The sequence below is a fragment of the Pantherophis guttatus genome, chromosome 6 (genome assembly GCF_059756535.1).
Source record: "Pantherophis guttatus breed Tessera chromosome 6, ASM5975653v1, whole genome shotgun sequence".
NCBI lineage: Eukaryota > Metazoa > Chordata > Lepidosauria > Squamata > Colubridae > Pantherophis > Pantherophis guttatus.
This window is the reverse complement of record NC_142068.1, coordinates 4,179,921-4,198,316: the sequence shown is the minus strand read 5'-3', so window position 1 is coordinate 4,198,316 and position 18,396 is coordinate 4,179,921. Positions and strand designations below refer to the sequence as shown.

The following is an 18,396-nucleotide window of genomic DNA, read 5'->3' as shown; positions in this document are numbered from 1 at the left end:
GAGTGGGGGAGAGAGAGAGACATAGAGAGGGGGAGTGGGGGGAGAGGGAAGGAGGGTGGGCGAGAGATATGTCAAAAGGATTTTGTGGTTCCTGATGTTTTTTAACAACTGGTTCTCTGCCCTAATGATTGGCTGGGTAGGCGCGGCTAGGGAGTCATGTGACTGGTGGAAGTGAGTGATATCAAGTTGGCCACGCCCACCCAGGTTTTGTGACTCCCGGTGTTTTCTTTTCTGTGGGAAACAGGTCCAAATGGCTTTTGAGTATTTAAGGTTGCAGACCTCTGGGATAGCCAGACCCCAAAACCTGCAGCCGTTCTTCGTATGGTTTAAGTCTCCAGGCCTTTGATCATCTTAGCTGCTCTTCTTTAAACTTTTCCATAGTATGGTGACCAAAATTGGTTGCGGTATTCCAGGTGTGGTCTTACTAGGGTTTTACAAAGTACTTCACATGATCTTGATTCTATGCCTCGTTTATACAAACCAGGATTGTATTAGTTTTGGAGGCGGCTGCACGCTAGGACTCCCAAGGTCCCTCTCACAGTGTTTTTGAGCAAGGCCTCACCTCATCTGCACTTATTCCTTTTTGAGTTTTTCTTGCCTAAATGTAAAACTTTGCTTTTCTCCACATTAAAATTAATTTTGTTGGAATTGGGCCCATTGTTTGTCAAGTTTGTCAAGATCTTTTTGGATCCCGAGCTTGTCTTCCTGAGGTGTTGGCAGTTCCTGCCAGCTTAGCATCATCTGCAAAATTTGATGAGTTCCACTTCTACTCCCTCATCTAAGCCATATATGAAGATATTGAAGAGTCCTGGGCCTAAGACGGAACCTTGCAGTACCCCACTACTTACTTCCCTCCATGTAGATGCAGTTCCATTGAGGACTACACCTTGAGTAGTTTGTCAGCCAGCTACAAATCCATCTGGTGCTGTCTAATTCCATTGTTCTAGCTTACCGAGAAGTATTGTGGTCTACACTGTCAAATGCCTTACTGAAATCTAAGTATACGATGTCCACAGCATTTCACTGGTCTACTAATTTAGTGACTTTATCAAAGAATGAAGCAAGATTGGTTTGGCATGATCGGTTTTTAACAAATCCATGCTAACTACTAGTTATAACTTGATTTGCTTCTAGTTGTTTGCAGATGTTTTATCTTTTCCAGGATCTTCCTGGATATTGTTAAAATTGGTTTGTAGTTTCCTGGGTGTTTCCCCGCCCCGGTTTTTGAAGATGGGAAGTACCAACCCTACTTTCTTGGCGAGCCAGGATTTTGTTAGTAAGAACGCTATTATAGGCAGTCCTCACCTTACAACTGTCCGTTTAGCGACCGGCTACAATGGCCCTGAAAAGTGACTTAGAACCGTTTTTCACACTTATGACCATTGTGGTATCCCCATGATCACATGGCTTACATTTTTGTGACCTTCGGACGAGCAAAGTCAATGAGGAATTCGCTTAACAACCCTGTTATTTACTAATTTACCAACAGCAGCGATTCACTTAACAACTGAGGCAAGGAAGGTCGCAAAGCGGGGCAAAACTCAACCGTCCTGTTTAGCAACAGAAACGTTGGGTTCAATTGTGGTCGTTAAGTCGAGGACTACCTATACCACCAATCCACTTTATCTAGGAAAAGTATTTGGTAAATCCTCAATAAGCTGAGGTAAAATTTACTTGGGGAGGTTAAAAAAACAACTACACAGCACTTGTGCAACCAGCTTTGTTAGAACAACTCAGCAAAATAAAATTCGGGTTTATTGTTGGACAATATTGTTTTCACACATACATTAAACAGGCCAAAAAAAAAAAAAAAATTAAAATTAAAAAAAAAATTAACAGCAACTCCTTAGACAAAAATAAAAAAAACGAAAAGGAAAAAAAAAAAGGAAAAAAAAAACCCTTTTTAATCTTTGGCCTTGCCATCTCATACAAACCCACTACTTTATGGTACAGGTAAAAGTACATACACAAAAAAAAAAAAAAAAAGTTACTGGAATGCTCATCATAAACCTTGGACCTTTTTTTGCATTTTTTGAAATCATTATTATTTTTTACAAGGTCTTTTGTTTTCTTCTCTTTTTGAGGTTTTTTTTTTTTTTTTGGACAACGGTCACACCACAAGTAAAGTCGAGATTATTAAATTTTTTTTTTGATTCGTTTATAGGAACAAAGGAAAAGAAAAAGAAAAGAAAAGAAAAGCACACTTCAAAAGCCCCTCACCCCCCCCCCTTTTGGTCAATCGGAGATCGCGTTAAAAATGGCTGACCTCATCACAATATGTACAAAAATATAAAATGTAAATAAAAAATACAAACAAATCCTCCTTTTTTTAAAGTTACTTTTAAGAAAGCAAGCTGAGCCTTGAAGTTTCCGGTGGGGGGAGGGGAAGAGGGGGAGGGGCAGAGACTGGATCACCCGGTCTCCCCACCCCCACCCCCGATGGGGGGGAAGGGAAGGAGGGAGATTTTTTGGGTTTTTTTTTTTTTACAAGTTGGGGGGGAAAAAATGGCAGCTCTACGTCGTACGGCTTTTACTTGTTTTGTTTTTGCTTGTTTGCTCTACTTTATGACGGTGACCATTAGCAACAAGGGGACGTTATTTCTTTCTTTCTTTTTTTTTGTAACAGGAAGTTTTTCAAAGGTGAAAAGTAGGTCACGCTGGCCTTTTTTTTTTTAAAAAAAAAAATTCTTTCCTCGTTTTTTTTTTTTAAAAGTTTAAAAAAAAAGTTGTTTCTTTTTTTTATTATTCTAACTCCCTAGTCGTCTTCGTCGGTTTTCTGCTTCTTCGGATCGACGTCGTCGTCCTGCAAAAAAAAAAAGGAAGGCGAAAAAGGGGTTAGAGAGAGAGAGAGCCTGGCTAGGTGGCTCTGTGGCTAAGACACTTGAGCTTGCCGATCAGACAAGGTCGGCAGTTCGAATCCCTAGTACAGGTCTCCTGCGTGAGAAGCGGGTTGGGCTAGATGACCTCCAAGGTCCCTTCCAACTCTTGTTACTGTTATACAGGTCATTTTATCTACCTCGAAAGGATGGAAGGCGGAGTCAACCTTGAGCCTGGTGAGATTCGAACTTGCAGTAATTGCAGGCAGCTGGTGTTACTTAACAGTGCTTTAGTCTGCTGCGCCACCAAGGCTCATCCTGAGGCCCCTGCCTAGAACTCTGCGCTGTTAGCCATATCTTATGTTCACCGCCCTGAGTCCTCAGGGAGAAGGGCGGTATACAAATTCAAAATAAAATAAATCTGTCGATAAGATTCTGGGAACGTCAGTTTATGAAAGTGCTCTGAGACCCCCAGACCTGAGATCTGAAATCTGAGCAAAGAGAACTACCCGTAAAGGAGTTGAGACACTGGCTCAGGATGATGGGTCTGGCCTTACAAGCAAGTGGCTATTTTGAGACTTAGCTCGTCTTCTTGTGCCATATCCGTCACTGGATGTTGGCGATCATGTTAGCGATCCTAGACGTAGGTGGGCAACTTCAAAAGACAAGAGCTGGAATTAAGGCCACGTTCCATGCTCGGGATGCAGCATAAAGGTAAAGGTTCCCCTCGCACAAATGCACTACTTGTTCCCGACTCTAGGGGGCGCTGCTCATCTCCGTTTCAAAGCCGAAGAGCCAGCGCTGTCCGAAGACGTCTCCGTGGTCATGTGGCCGGCATGACCCAATGCCAAAGGCGCACGGAACGCTGTTCCCTTCCCACCAAAGGTGGTCCCTATTTTTCTACTTGCATTTTTTACCTGCTTTCGAACTGCTAGGTTGGCAGAAGCTGGGACAAGTCACGGGAGCTCACCCCGTTACGCGCCACTAGGGACTCGAACCGCTGACCTTTCGATTGACAAACTCAGCGTCTTTAGCCACTGCATCCCAGTGGGACGCGGTGATGGGGCCTAAAATTAAAATTGATGGGGCCTAAGAGAATACTTTTATGTACAAAAATGGAAGGACACTTTGTGATTCCAATGGACGAATGGCTGCAAAAGTTGATGGGAGTTAGCAGAGATGGCTAAATTTGACTGCTTTTGATTGAAGGACACCATTTTGTTTCTGCATGGAAACCGGTTCTGGACTTTGTGCTTGAGGTGGGGGAAAAAAATGAAAGCTTTGATTTTGGGTTTTGCTGATTGGATAGGTTTGTTGTTCTAGAAATGGCCGGTTTATTTATTTATTTATTGGTTCGATTTATATGCCGCCCTTCTCCGGAGACTCAGGGCGGCTTACAATGCGTTAAGCAATAGCCTTCATCCTTTTGTATATACCTGCTTAGTAGGGCTTTCGGCCCCCCCTAAGCGGTGTTCTTTTTTTAATACAAAGTCAGCTTATTGCCCCCACAAACCGGGTCCTCATTTTACCTCCCTCGGAAGGATGGAAGGCTGAGTCAACCTTGAGCCTGGTGAGATTTGAACTCGTAGTAATGCCAGGCAGCTGGCAGCTAAGTGCTACTTTAACAGCATTTTAGTCCGCTGCGCCACCAAGGCTCCTTCCGTTTACACCGTTACGTAAAAGTAAAAAGTTGAGGTTTATATTCTTATTATACTACATCAAAATTAGTTGGAAATTAATTTCTTTTTTCTTCTCCCCTTTTACCCTACACTTCCCCCCCACTCATCCTTTCCCCACTATTTTCATTTTTCTTCATTTTATATTTCTGCATATTTTCTTTGCATTTCTTCATTTTATATTTCTGTATATTTTCTTTGCATTTCTGCATTTTATATTTCTGCATATTTTTCTTTGTATTGTTGCATTCTATATTTTGATAAGCTATTAAAAAATTATGCGCGGTAGAGATGTTGGCCGAAACTGCTCCTCCGGCCTTCTCTCGGAAGGGTGCCTCACCTCATCGTCCTCAGCTGCCCGTTTGCCGGTCGGACCTTCAGTCTCGTCATCTTCATCACCATCTTCTTCTTCGCCTAGAGAAGGAAGGACAGCTTGAGAAAGGAGCTCCTGGCCCAAACAGCTTCTTCATATGCTTCACCGGCCGATCTCAGCTTTCTCCAAACCGGTGTCTTTAAAGCAGGTTGGGGGGTCCACCTCGCCCCCCCCCCAAGAGACGAGACGGGCCGATCTATTTAAACTAGCATCCTGTTTCCCGTCCTCAGGCCAAACTAGGTGCCTACAGGAAGCTGCAAAACTTGTGGGAGGGAGGGAGTCCTTCCTGGAAAGGGTCTCCGGGGACCGTCATTCAGAAGCGGAAAAACCCCAGGAAAAAATGAGTTGCTTCTAAGGAAATGCAGAGACCAAGCAGGCCTCCCCATCCGACAGCCGTGTTAGTGCGAGTTGAGTGTTGTTTGTTTGTGTGTGTGTGTGTGTGTGAGACCACTGCCAACCTTCCCTCAGTACTGTTCCTTTCCAAATACAGGCAGTCCTCAACTTACGACCACAACTGAGCCCAAAATTTCTGTTGCTAAGCGAGGCAGTCCTTAAGTGAATTCTGTCCCCCTTTTACAACACTTCTCGCCACCGTTGTCATGCGAATTGCTGCCGCTGTTCCGTTAGTGACGACTGCTGTAAATTTGACTCCTGATTTCCCGCCGTCATAAATACGAGTCACTTGCCAAAGCGTCCGAATTTTGATGACGTGCGGGGGAAAAGTCACACGTCGCTCTTTCCGGTGCCATCGTAAGCTTCGAACGGTCACTAAACGGACTGTGGTAAGCCGAGGGCCAACTGTACCCGCAAGCACCATTTTTTCAAAAAATAAAAAAGCGGCTCCCAAAAACTTTAGGTTGCGTGGCGAGAGGGAAGCTGTTGGATGAACGCTCATCCGATGATTTCTACCACCTGTGGAATCGTTGGTCCAATTAACTGTTGATTTTATGGGACCCGAACTGCTCAAATCCTTGCAAAGGGGACTTTGGGTAAGAGTTAAGCTACTAAGTGTTGGAGAGGGAACCTCTTGCTCCCCCCATTTCTTGCAAGACGCGTGTGGGGGAAGTCCCTCTTCTGCATGGGGAAGGCAGGCGGTCAGATGGAGGCCTCCCAACCGAGGCCACCGGCAGCCAAAAGAGGCTGCCTTCCCTCAGCCAAAACCACATTATTTCTGCATCTCTTCTCCACTATAAGCTTCTCTTGTAATGAGGGAGGAGAGCCAGAATGCCGGTTTGTTTGGGCACAAGCTTTTCAATTATCCTGCCTCTGGATTCTCCCCGTTTCCTCTCCTCCCAAACTCAAGAGAGGGGAAGGGGGAGAGGAGAAAGAGAAGAGAGAGCAAGACAGGAAAGAAAATGGAAGAGAGGAAGGACAGAGAAGAGGGAGAAGGGGAAGAGACGAAAGAAGAAGGAAGAAGAGAAAAAGACAGAGGAAGGAGGGGAGAGAGAAGAGAAAGGGGAGAGAGGAAGAAGATGGAAGACAAAGACAGGAGAGGGAAGAAAAGGAGAAAGGAGAAAGACAGGAAGGAGAGGAGGCAGAAGAGAAAGGGGAGAGAGGAAGGAGATGGAAGACAGACAGGAGAGAGGGGAAAAAAAGAAGAAAAGAGAAAAAGACAGGAAGGAGAGGAGGCAAAAGAGAAAGGGGAGAGGAAGAAGATGGAAGACAAAGACAGGAGAGGGAAGAAAAGGAGAAAGGAGAAAGACAGGAAGGAGAGGAGGCAGAAGAGAAAGGGGAGAGAGGAAGGAGATGGAAGACAGACAGGAGAGAGGGGAAAAAAAGAAGAAAAGAGAAAAAGACAGGAAGGAGAGGAGGCAAAAGAGAAAGGGGAGAGGAAGGAGATGGAAGACAGAAAGAGGAGAGAGAAGGAGAGAGGGAAGAAAAGAAGAAAGGAGAAAAAGACAGGAAGCAGAGGAGGCAGAAGAGAAAGGGGAGAGGAAGGAGATGGAAGACAAAGACAGGAGAGAGAAAAAAGGAGAAAGGAGAAAGACAGGAAGGAGAGGAGGCAGAAGAGAAAGGGGAGAGAGGAAGAAGATGGGAGACAGACAGGAGAGAGAAGAGAGGAGGGGGCGGAAAGAAGGAAGAAAAGGAGAAAGGAGAAAAAGACAGGAAGGAGAGGAGGCAGAAGGGAAAGGGGAGAGAGGAAGGAGATGGAAGACAGAGACAGGAGAGAGAAGAGAGGGAAGAAAAGAAGAAAGGAGAAAGACAGGAAGGAGAGGCAGGAGAAGAGGAGAGAAGAGGTGGAAAGAAGGAGATAGAAAAGAAAGGGTAGAGGAGAGAAGGGAAGAGAGGTGAGAGAGGAGCAGAGAAAGAGAGAAGGAGAGAAAAAAGAGAAGGGGAGAGAGGGGAAGAGAAAAAAGGAAAAGGAGAGAGAGAAAAAGAAGTGGAACTGAACGCCACTTGATTCAGGAAAGGACCAATCGGACGGAGAGGGAAGATCTTCTTCACCCCCAGAGTTTCCAAGCCACAGAGCTTGGGTGGGGTGGGGGTGGGGGTCTGCTTTAAGGCTCTTGGGATTTAAATAAATGGGCTCGGCTGACCCTTCCCGGAGAGGCCAATAATCTGCCTTAAGTGCCACTGGGATCTGCAAGAGATTAGGGTCACCTGAGAATAACTTTTTTCGCCCCCACTCGCAAGATTAGCTTCTCCAATTTCTTGGCACGCAAAGCCAATCCCGAGAGAGGGAGGAAGGGAGGGAGGGGGGAGCAGCAGCCCAGACCCACCGAGGGGGAGGAGTGGGGGGAGGCTCCTGGCAGTGCAAGGCATCTCCCATGGCTTCCCGGTCCTTCCTCCATCTCCATCAGTGGGTATCCAGGCAACCGTCCCCACCCGGCAACCGAGATGCTGGAAAAACAACAGCCAGAGATGCCAGCGGACTTATGGCGGTTCGATCAGAGCCAGCCGTCTTGTCTCTCTGAGCCCTGGCAGAGTCGCCTCCTTGACGGGCGGCAGGTTTGGCTTAGCAGGCCTGACAGCTGGCATTTTTCTGTCGGCATCTTCCAGCTGGCATTGAAGCCGGGACGGGTCAGCCAAGCCAAGGGAGCCAATGCCCACAAGGCAACTGGGCTGGGCATTCGGCGCTCCAAGTATTTGCAAGCTTTCCAACCTGTGGCATCCAGGAAGGGAGTCCCCCGTGCTAATACAGGCATAGTCCTCGGCTTACAACGGTCCCCTTAGCGACCGTTTGAAGTTACGACGGCACTGGAAAAAAAAAGGGACTTGAGGACCGTTTTTCACGCTTTCGGCCGTTGTGGCATCCGCCGTGGTCACCATGATTGAACTTTGGATGCTTGGCGACGGACTCATATTTATGACGGACACGTGATCTCCTTTTGCGACCTTCGGATAGAAGCCAGATTCGCTCAATGACCTTGTGACTAACTTTAAGAAATGCAGCCATTCACTTAACCGCCGTAGCAAGAAAAGTGATAAACTGAGGTAAAATTCACTGAATAAAATGTTTCACTCAGCAACAGAAATTCTGGGCTCGATTATGGTCGTTAACTGAAGACTACCAGTAGGGTAGCAAAAATCCCGTCCAATTGGCAATTATGGGTAGTCCTTGACTTGCAATCGCTCCTTTAGTGACTGTTCCAAGTTACAACAGCCCTGAAATAAAAGTTGACTTATGACCGGTTTTCTCGCTCACGAGGGACGATTTTGATCATGTGATCAAAATCCAGCCGCTTGGCAACTGGCTGAATTTTTATTCATTCATAAATAAAATATTTATAACGGTTGCAGTGTCTCAAGTCACGTGATCCCCCTTTTGTGACCTGAGAAGCGAAAGTCCATGCGGAAGCCAGATTCGCTTAACAACTGGGTTGCTAATTTAAGGAACTGTGTGCGATCCACTTAACAACGGTGGCAAGGAAGGTCGTAACATGGGGCAAAGCTCACTTAACGGACGTCTCGCTTAGCAACGGAAAATTTTGGGGCTCAATTGTGGTCGTAAGTTGCAGGGATCTACCTGCAATAGCCTCTCACCCAGCCTTCCCAAGGATGACATGGTAGATCTCTACGAGGGGGAGATTTTTCTCGGCGACGGTGCCTGTTTGCGAAAGCTGGACTGTCCAGAGAAGCCGGACTGATGTCCAACAGGCATCATTTTAGCTCCTTTTTTAAAAAGACTTTTGAGTCTGGAAAAATTTCTTCTTCTATTTAACACAAATCGTCTTTGCTCCTGAAGGGCTCCGTAGCCGGAATGGCGTTTTTTTTTCATTTTGCCTTTTATTGATCTTAACTGTATATGTCCTTTTATTTGCACTGCAATTTTAACAGGTTTTATGGCAAGGTGCCCAGACAGGTTTGGCTATTGAGTGGTTCTAAAAAAACCCTAATAAATGTTCAAACTCCCAACAGAAGCTCCAGAATGGGTCTTCTCACTGCCGGAAGGCAAATAATTGGGAAGAGAATGGCAAATAATAAAAATAAAAGAGAGAAAATAGGAGTGGGAGGAGAAGTTTGGCCTACTGGTTAAGACACCAGGCTAGAGAACAGAAGATGGTGAGTTCTAGTTCTGCTTTATGCATGAAAGCCAGCTGGGTGACTTTAGGCCAATCACCATCGAGAGATAATAAATTCTAATCCCACTATTCAACATAAAAGCCAATCGGGTGACTTTGAGCCAATCACCAGGAGACGGTGAATTCTAGTCCCACTTTAGGCAGGAAAGCCAGCTGGAGCCTAGTCATTCTCAGCCTATCCAGCGTTACTGTAGGAAAACAGAAGGAAAGAAGGTATGTGTATTTATGAAAATAATAAAAGGTGCTTTTTCAAGAGGCAACTGGATTTTCTGTCCAATTGCCTCTTGAAAAAAAGCACGTTTTGGACAACCTGGATGACAATCTTCGTAGACAATAAAGTTGGGATAAATAAAATAAATTGTTTTATATATTATATTATTTTCTTCTTCTGCCGAGAGATTCCTGGTTGGAACGAGAGCGCTGCTGATTTGAAAGAGACGGGAGATACAAGCCTCCATGGGCAGTCTCCACCTACCAGAGCTGCGATGAGGGTTATAGAAAGAAAAGTTTAAAAACAAAACGAGCCCTGGTTTAGAAGGAGGCAAGATTTAAGAGAATAGTTACTTTTTAATTCCTCTCTCCCCAAGAGGTTACACCTGGAGGCTTCTGTGAATTCCAGTTCTTTTGCAAAAGGCGCACAATCCCATTTAGATGTTTTCTTTCGTGCTGCGATGAGTCCGATGTGTAAAAAAACAAAAAACAAAATTGACTCATTTCTCGTGCTCTATGCAAAAGGGCCACCAGGGGGAGCCAGCCCCCTCTTCACACTCTTCACCATAGCAAACTCAGCCTAAATCTTCTCCAACTAGGCGCCCTTCTCATTTCGGTGGACTACATTTCCCAGGAAGAAAAAAGACACACAAACACACACACAAACAAACAAACAAAAAAAAAAAGAGGGGGGGAGAATTTACCGTCACCTTCTTCCTCATCCTCTTCTTCGTCGCCAACCTCTTCCTCTTCGTCGTCTACCTCGTTGTCCGCCTCCTGCTCGCCGTTTTCCTCATTCGCCTTTGCGGAAACGAAGCACACTTAAAAAAAAAACAAAAAACACAGGGAGCCTCCTAACCCCCCCTCCCCACTTTAACAAATTCCCTGGCACTTATAGACCGGGCAGAATGATGGCCTTGTAACAAAAGAACCACTGTTGCATGCTCCACAGCTGTGACAAAAGTAAGAATTGTCATTTACAGGGCAGTTTGGGGGAATGAAAAGGGAGGACAATGAGAAAGAGGGATAAACTTTGCTAAGAGATTGTTAACTTTTTATGTCTCTACACCAGAGGTTTTCAAACTTGGCAGCTTTAAGACTTGTGGACTTCAACTCTGGCTGGAGAATTCTGGGAGTTGAAGTCCACAAGTCTTAAAGCTGCCAAGTTTGGGGACCCCTACTTTACACCAGGAGTAGGAAACAACCATGGTCCTTTTGATGACTGGTGGACTTCAACTCCCAGAATCCCTGCCTGAACCAGCCATGGCTGCCTGGTGAATTCTGGGAGTTGAAGTCCACAAGTCATCGAAGGACCATGAAATTGTTTTCCACACCATAAACTGGCTGGGTGGGGAATTCTGGGAGTTGATCGAAGCCCACACGTCTTCACTACTTTATACTCCCTTATTATCAATAAAATAACTTGAAATATGGACCGGCGTTCCTTCCTTACGGGAAAAGAACTAATATCTGTGGTTCGCACACTAAAACAAGAGTTCAGATTCACAGAATAACAGAGTTGGAAGGGAACTTGGAGGTCTTCTAGTCCAACCCCGTGCTCAAGCAGGAGACCCCATACCATTTCTGACAAATGGCTGTCCAGTCTCTTTTTAAAAACCTCCAGTGTTGGAGCACCCACAACTTCTGGTGGCCAGTTGTTCCACTGGTTAACTGTCCTCACTGTTAGGGAGTTTCCCCTTAGTTCCAGGTTGCTTCTCTCCTTGGTTAGTTTCCATCCGTTGCTTCTTGTCCTGCCTTCAGCTGCTTTGGAGAATAGCTTGACCCCCAAATCTTCTTTGTGCCAGCCCCCCAAATATTGGAACTCTGATATCATGTCTTCATTTCACTAGACTAGAGTTTAACCAAGCAGAACCCCCTAATTCAGATTAAACTCTAATGCCCTTAGGCCAACGGTCTCTACAAGAGCTGGCTTCCCATGCTGAACTGCCCAATTTATATCAATCATGTCTGGGAGAGTTGTGTGAATGGGGAGCAAGTGATGTCTCACAGCAGGACCAAGAAGTTTAAAAAAAACAAAACAAACGAGACTCTGCAAAGTTTCTCCTACTTAGGAAAATTCAATCTGGATTTGCCGGTTCTGCTTCCAAGTTCCCTTCCAATTCTATTATTCTGTGTTCCTGTCAAATCATCATCTCTCCCCCCAATTCCGTCCTGGCCGATACTTACGGCATTGCCATTGGCGGGGGCATCCCTGCCATTTTCTGTTTCTTCCACAACTTCCTTCTTTTCTTTCAAATCCTTAAAAGGAAGGGGCAAAAAAAAAAGAAAAGAAAAAAGAAAGTGGGATGAGTCATTGGGATCCCGGCCTCCCCGACATTATTGGTCCAGATTCCCAGGCACTGAGAATGATGGACAACCCTTCCCTCCCCCCCTTTTTTTTGGAGGGAGAAAACAACATAAACACAACTATGTAGGAACTCTGAGACTTGTACGTTTCGGCTTTCTTTGCAGCCCCCAATTTCGTTCAATACAGCCAACACGCAATCCCCTCCAAGAGAAGACCAGACTCCAAACTCTTCCCAAGGTGAAGTGTGTTTGTTATGTGTTTTTATTCGTTTTATTCCATTTTTTATTTTCAAGAGAGCTCTCTCCTCTCCATTTGCTTCCCTCCCTACAAATGAGGATGCAATTCCTTGGCGAGGCAGTGTGACCTGCCACTAAACAACTCCTCCCAAAAACCCCTTGCATTGTTGTGTCTTGGCCTGTTCCAAGCTGGAAAGGCGAAGGGCACTAACAGATTTACGACAACACATCTCCCGGCTCCCCACCGGAAAAGGGGAGGGAGCCCTCGTATAAACACTATTCAGCAAACACACTCCTGGCTCGCCTGGGGAGGGAAAAATCACAACAAGGTGCCAGAGGCAGGCTTGGCAAGGGCTGCCATTCTCCATGGAGCGCAGCCGTAATTAAGGAAGCCCCTTTTCTCTTTCTGCAGACGAGCATTTGTTCGCACAACTCTCAAGAGCAGCTTTCTTAAAACCTCTCAGGGCATCACGGACGGCTTCTGGCCAAACCCGATTAGCAGCTTCAGACCACGCTGCCTCCCCTCCCCAAATGATCTGTGCCATCCGTCCCCCCAGCTCACAGATCTTAGCTGCCCCGTGCCTCAAAACCACCGTGGGTACAAGTGGGAGACGAGAATCAGGAATTTTGCTTTTTTAAAAATTCAACTGCCGGCCCTGAGGTACTCTTTCCAGCTTTTGCCATCTCGTATGGTTGCAAAAGCTGGGTTTGTTTGTGGCAGGCTTCTAATTCCTAGATATCCCTTCTAAAAAAGCAAAACGGCTTGCTCTGCGATAGGAAAGCAGCAAAATCTTGTCGAAAAGGGAACCAATTTCCTAAATTTGAACTTTTTAACTGTAGCGTCAAGAGAGGGTGGGTTTATCCCAAGCTAAACCTGTTTTTTACGCAGAGGCCAGAACGCCGGTGCTGCCAATGCCATTCCAAGATCACAAGCATGATTTCCCCCCTCCTTTTCCCTAGACAGAGTTTCTCCTAGAAAATCACCCACCAACGGCCTGCAGCTTACAAGCAACAACACGTTTGAAGTCAATGTTTACGTCTTTTGACAGATCCTGATAAGAGTCCCTGTAATTATAAGCCCGGCAAAAGCTGTTTACTGCTTCAAGACCAGCCACAACAAGGAGAGGGATGATCCTAAAGTTTCGATTTAGGCAAGGCAAAACGACTGAGCTGCTGCCTATTTGTGGTAAAAAGAACACAAAAACAAAACCAAGGTTTGTGTTGTGTGTATCTTATCGAGGCACCATGTTTTATTAATAGTCCCATCAATGCAGAAGCCTGTTTAGAAGAATGCCCATTTACTAACAGGGAAAATACAGGCAATAAAACAGAAGCCATAATAAGGAAGACACGCATAGAACCCCACTAGCACTGCAGCTTTTAGCCAAAAACCACACATTGCCAAATGCATTGATGCACCAGCTATTAACTCCAGGCATTCTTAAGTGCTTCTGTCCCTAATTCTTAATTAGGCTCTGTGTGTGTGTGTGTGTGTTTTATTTTGGCTTTGCTTTTCAAAGGCCCATTAAAAAAAAATAATAAAGCTTGCAGTAACCCTATCCTCCTTCCTGCAGGGGGCGCAAGAGCCGGAGGGGGGGGACTCCCAGCGGCCGGCGGCAAGCAAGGCCATGCGCTCTGGGCCAATTCAAACCTGCGCGCCACACTTGGCGCCACTTCGATTGGCCAGCCGGCTCTAACCTCCCAAGGTACGCCGGGGCGCGTAGTTCTTTCCGAGCGGGAGAGTCCAGTGGAGTTAATAGAAGAGCCGACGGGAAGCGAACTACGGCTCCCAGGAGGCGCCGCGCGGGCGGGCAGGAGAGGGGAGGGGGAAGGAAACCGGAGAAGGCGAGAAGCAGAGAAAGCGGCACGTGGTGGGGCGGCTTTGGCTTTGCCGCTCGCTCGCTGTTTACTGCGGCCGCAGACAGCCGGGGGCGGCGCTGGAGAGAAGAGCCGCCGCCCGCCTGGGAAATCAATCTCAAGCTCCCCCCCCCCCGCCATGCATTTTAATGCCCAGATGCCGGGAGCGGAGAAAAAAAAAAAAAAGCAGCGCCAGGACTGGAAATAAGCTAGAGGGAAGGGGGGGTCACCTCCCCCCCATAAGGGTTTCCCCGAGGGGAGATCCCCATTGCCTGCCCTCCCCCCCGCAGAGATCCACCTCCGCAGGTTGCAAACCCGCTGTTTGCAACCTGCCCCAACGGTGACCCTCTGCAGGAACAAAAAGCCCCCCCCCTCCCCGTCTAAGATCCGGGCGGGATCTTTTGATATCGCGCGCCCCCAGGTCAATCAATCAGTCAATCCCCGCGTGGGAGGGGGGGGGAGAGAACGCGGGACTCGGCCGATCGGCGTCGAGGAGGGGGGGTTCCCGGCCGCCCCTTCCCACCAGGACCGGGGTCCCCCCACCACCACCAAACTCCGCGCCGCCCTTCTCTCCGGCAACCCCGAGACTTAACGAGGCGGCGATTTCCCCCCCCCCGCCAAGGACGACTGCAACATTGTATCCACCGCCCGCGAACGGGAAAGAAAGGGCCCGACGGGCGGGGACAGGAACGAGCGAGCCGTTCCCTTTCCTTCCAACGGGGAAAGGGGCTCCCCGAAAACGCCGCGCAGCATCTCCCCCCCTGGCTGGCTCTGCGCAGCCCGGATTCCCGTCCGTGCCTCCCCCCCCCGCAATTCCTCCATCGGGACACGCGAGTTCAACCCGCCTTCCGACGTCTCCGCTTCTCCCTCTCTTCCCGCCACGTCGGGACTCCGGGGGGAAAGCGGCTTCCACGGGGGAAGGGGGAGGCAAGCGGGGTTAGGGGCCACCCGAGTTCAAGGCGCCCCAACTTTCGGAAGGAAGCGGGGGGGGGAGAAGGTCTCTGTTATAAACACCCGTGTTTTCTCTTCCCTTCGGAGCCCGTCGGGGTTGGCTCCCTTTCTGTGGCAAGGGGGATTTTAAGCCCGGAAGGCGCGCACGATCGCCCGAGGAAAGGATACCGGGAGGCGGCAGTAGCGCAGCAGCCGCGAAGTGCTCTCTGCCTGCTGGAAACAAAAGAAGCGCGCCGGACGGCAGAGACCTCGGGGTGCCCGTTCCGACGTTTCCGGGCAGAGCCATTCAAGGGCTCCCCGTTCTCTCTTTCCTCGCCCCCCTTTTTCTTCTTCTTCTGCCAAAGCGCTTCCGATTTTCTCCCGGGCCAGCGGGGGTCGCCAAGTTGTTTCCGCGCAATTAGCCCGGGCCAATTAGGGTAACGAGGAGGAGGGGGGGCGCGCGCAGACACGCAGAACTTTGCACCCCCCCGAAAGGGCTCCGGCAAGGTAGCGAAGCAACGGGGAGCAGCCGCTCTCCGCTTCAAGGTGCCGAGCCGGACGGCAGGACCGGGGTTTAAGGGAAGCCCCGCCGCTAGCCAAGCCGGCGCCGGCAATCGCTGCCTGCCTGCCTTCCTGTGCTTTGCCCGGCTTCCTCCGGGTGACTTTCGCCTGTTCTTTTCTCCTCTCCCGTCCGCCGGGCACAAAACGGAGCCTGGAAGTTCGCCGCGTCTGTCAAAAGACCCCCCCAAGCCAATGCGCTCCCCTTCCGTCGATCCCAGCCTGGCAAAGCGGGTGGAGAGGAGGGGGGGAAAAGAAATGGGAAGCCCGGGACTGCAAGGAGAAACCACCTGCCTTGCCCACCACCTTCCGAGGCGTTTGCGGGTGGACAGGAAAGCCCCCCCGTTCCCTCCCCGATCCGCGCAAAGGGATGCCAGGCCAGCGGGAAACTAAGACGGGCAAGCGGCGCAAGAGCCGATCGCAAACAAAGGAAGGAGGAGGAGGAGGAAGCCGAGCCGGGAGACCCACGAGTGCACGCCGGCCGTTGCGGGGAAGCGAAAGCGCAAGGAAAGGCATCGCACACACACATAACACAACACAATGTAACACAACCCCGCGCGGATTTCCACGGGGCTGGGTTGCAAAAAAAGCCCCTCCCGGAGGCTTACCTTGGTGGAGATCTCGGAGCTGGTATCCACGGCTGTGTCTGACATGGCTGGCCGGGGGGAAGGAGGGGAGTTGCGGTGGTGGTGCAGCGGAAAAAAGCCCGCGACTGTACAAAAGGAAGAAGCGCCGGGAAGACGGGAGAGATCCGAGGGCGCGTACGCGGCGTGGCTTGCAAAAATCAAAAGAGGAGGAGGAGGAGGAGGAGAAGACCGCGACGGTAGAGGAAGAGGAAGGAGGAGGAAGACTTTGCTGGTGGTGGTGGTGGTGGTGATGATGATGAAGAGCGAAGCCCCGCGACGACCAGCGCAAGCCCGACAACCCGGGGCAGGAACAATGCAAAGATGGCTTTGGATGCCAGTGGAGGCTCACGCGGTGCCACCGCCTTTAATATAGATTAGTGGGCGGAGCGCGCCCTCCCCTCGGCGGCCCCGATTGGGCGGCCCGGGAGAAGCCGAGCGCGCCCATTGGGCGAGCGGACGAACAATGGGGCAAGGCTGCTGACGGAGCCGTCGGGGGGCCCCCGCTGCGCTCCCTCCCTCCCTCCCTCCCTCCCGCGCAAAGGGAGGCGGAGGAGGCGGCTTGCAAAACAGCCGCGCGCAGGAGGAGAGAGAGAGAGAGAGCGAGCGAGAGAGGAGGGAGGGGGGAAAGAAAAGAGCAACCCCTCCCGTCCATGCAATTCTCTTGCATGGACGGGAGGGGTTGATTTTTTATTTTATTTTATTTTTTTGCAAATGGGCGCATGCGCACGAGCGAGGGTATTGTTGCCTCGCGGGCGGGCGCCCGCAGACGGAGCGGGCCGTCGAGCACGGGAAGCCGTCTGTCTTTTTCGGCATCGGGTCTCCATCCCTCCCCTCCCCCACCCCACAAGTTGCAAATCCAGCCTTGCACTCTTATTATTAGATATATATATATTGTTCGACGGCGGAGAGGAGTGGGGGGGTGTTTTTATTTCCCCCCCCCCGCGCGATCTTCCATTTCGCCCCGTCGGGGATGCGCGTCACCCGACCGAGCATTTTTTTTTCTTTCCCCCCCACCTCGCATTGCGCAAGCGCACTGGCATGAGGGGGGGGAGAACGACAAAAGGGCGGACGACTCGCGCGGCCCCGACTGAGGCGAGGGGCGGCCCGCGAGCGCACGTGGGAACGGCTCGCTTGCGTGTTGGAAGGACACGGAACTGGCCGCCCGCTTGCTTCCCCCGCCCCCTTTTTTATTTTTTTTATTTTTTTTTATTTATTTATGCAAAGGGGGCGGTCCCGACTTTAGGGCGAGCCTCTTTTTTTTTTTTTTTTTCCCCTCCGGCCTTTGCAGAGACCGAACCTCCCCCCTCCCCCCCCAAAAAAGGCGCCCTTTTGCAAAAGCTGAACACGCGTTTCTTCCTCTTCTCCCTCCCCCCACCCCGTCGAGGCAAATCCAGCCAAGCAAAACCCGGCGAAACGCTGCTCTTCCTTCTTTCCTTCCGCCCGCCCCGTCCTGTTAAGTTTGCAAAAGACTTGCAATTGCAACCTTTGCGAAAAAAATAATAATAAATAAAAATAAATAAAAGAGGGGGGGGCATTGCACAGCAGTCCACCCCCCTCTTTTTTTTTCTTTCTTTCTCGCTTGCAATTGCAACCTTTGCAAAAAAGAAAGAAAAAAAAAGAAAGGGGGGGGCTGCTGTGCAATGCCCCCCCTTTTATTTTTTTTATTATTTTTTTTTGCAAAATTTGCAATTGCACCCCCCCCAAAAAAAGCAATCCAAAGCTACGGGTTTTTATTTCCTCCCCCCCCCCAAAAAACGTAGCTTTTGCAAAGTTGGGTGGTTTGCAAAAGAGGGGGGAGCAGTTTGCATTTTTGGGGAACCCCCCCTCCTCCCCCAAATTCCAAACCTCGGGTTGCAAAGGGGGGGAAATGCGCTCGCTTGCTGCCCCCCCTCCCCTCCGCCCTCCCCGCTTTGCAAATAACAAGCAATGGAGGCGGCGGAAAAGGAGCGAAGACTTGCCACACTTAAGATGGCGCCGGGCGCCCATGCCTGGGATACCAGTCGGTGCCGTCGGCCAACCGAGCCGCCTCACGGGCCGCGTCCCACGCCCACCGCCGCCTCTCCGGTCCCGACGTCCCTTTCTCGGGGTCCCGGTTCGGCGACCGGCCGTAAATCCTCAGCCCGCCTCGGTTGTTTTTCGGTGCCGCACTCAAGATGGCCGCCGCGCTCGTCTTCTTCTGGCTCACGGAAGGCGGGACATTGAACTCCGGCGGTTCTCATTCGCCCGGAGGGCCGAGCGAACACAATGTTGACGCTTTGCGGCCGGGGATTGGACGCCGCTGCT

The 18,396-nt window shown here is 49.6% G+C and overlaps 1 protein-coding gene across 1 annotated transcript; it reads right to left on the bottom strand.

Moving 5' to 3' along the window:
- Positions 1–1,719: 1,719 nt before the first annotated feature.
- Positions 1,720–16,484, bottom strand: PTMA (prothymosin alpha). The gene is made up of 5 exons (XM_034406733.3): positions 16,096–16,484; positions 11,786–11,857; positions 10,303–10,399; positions 4,833–4,906; positions 1,720–2,803 (listed from the first exon to the last, which is right to left on the bottom strand). Exons 1-5 carry the CDS (start codon positions 16,138–16,140, stop codon positions 2,756–2,758), a joined length of 336 nt encoding a protein of 111 aa, XP_034262624.1. The 5' UTR covers positions 16,141–16,484; the 3' UTR covers positions 1,720–2,755.
- Between the last annotated feature and the right edge of the window lie 1,912 nt (positions 16,485–18,396).

Coding starts and splice junctions, on each gene's coding strand:
- PTMA (XM_034406733.3), bottom strand. CDS start 16,140: ATGTCAGACACAGCCGTGGATACCAGCTCCGAGATCTCCACCAAG. Junction 4,907..10,302: donor GGATGAGGAAGAAGGTGACG/GTAAATTCTCCC, acceptor TTCCTTCTCTAG/GCGAAGAAGAAGATGGTGAT. Junction 2,804..4,832: donor GGGCAGCTGAGGACGATGAG/GTGAGGCACCCT, acceptor TTTTTTTTGCAG/GACGACGACGTCGATCCGAA.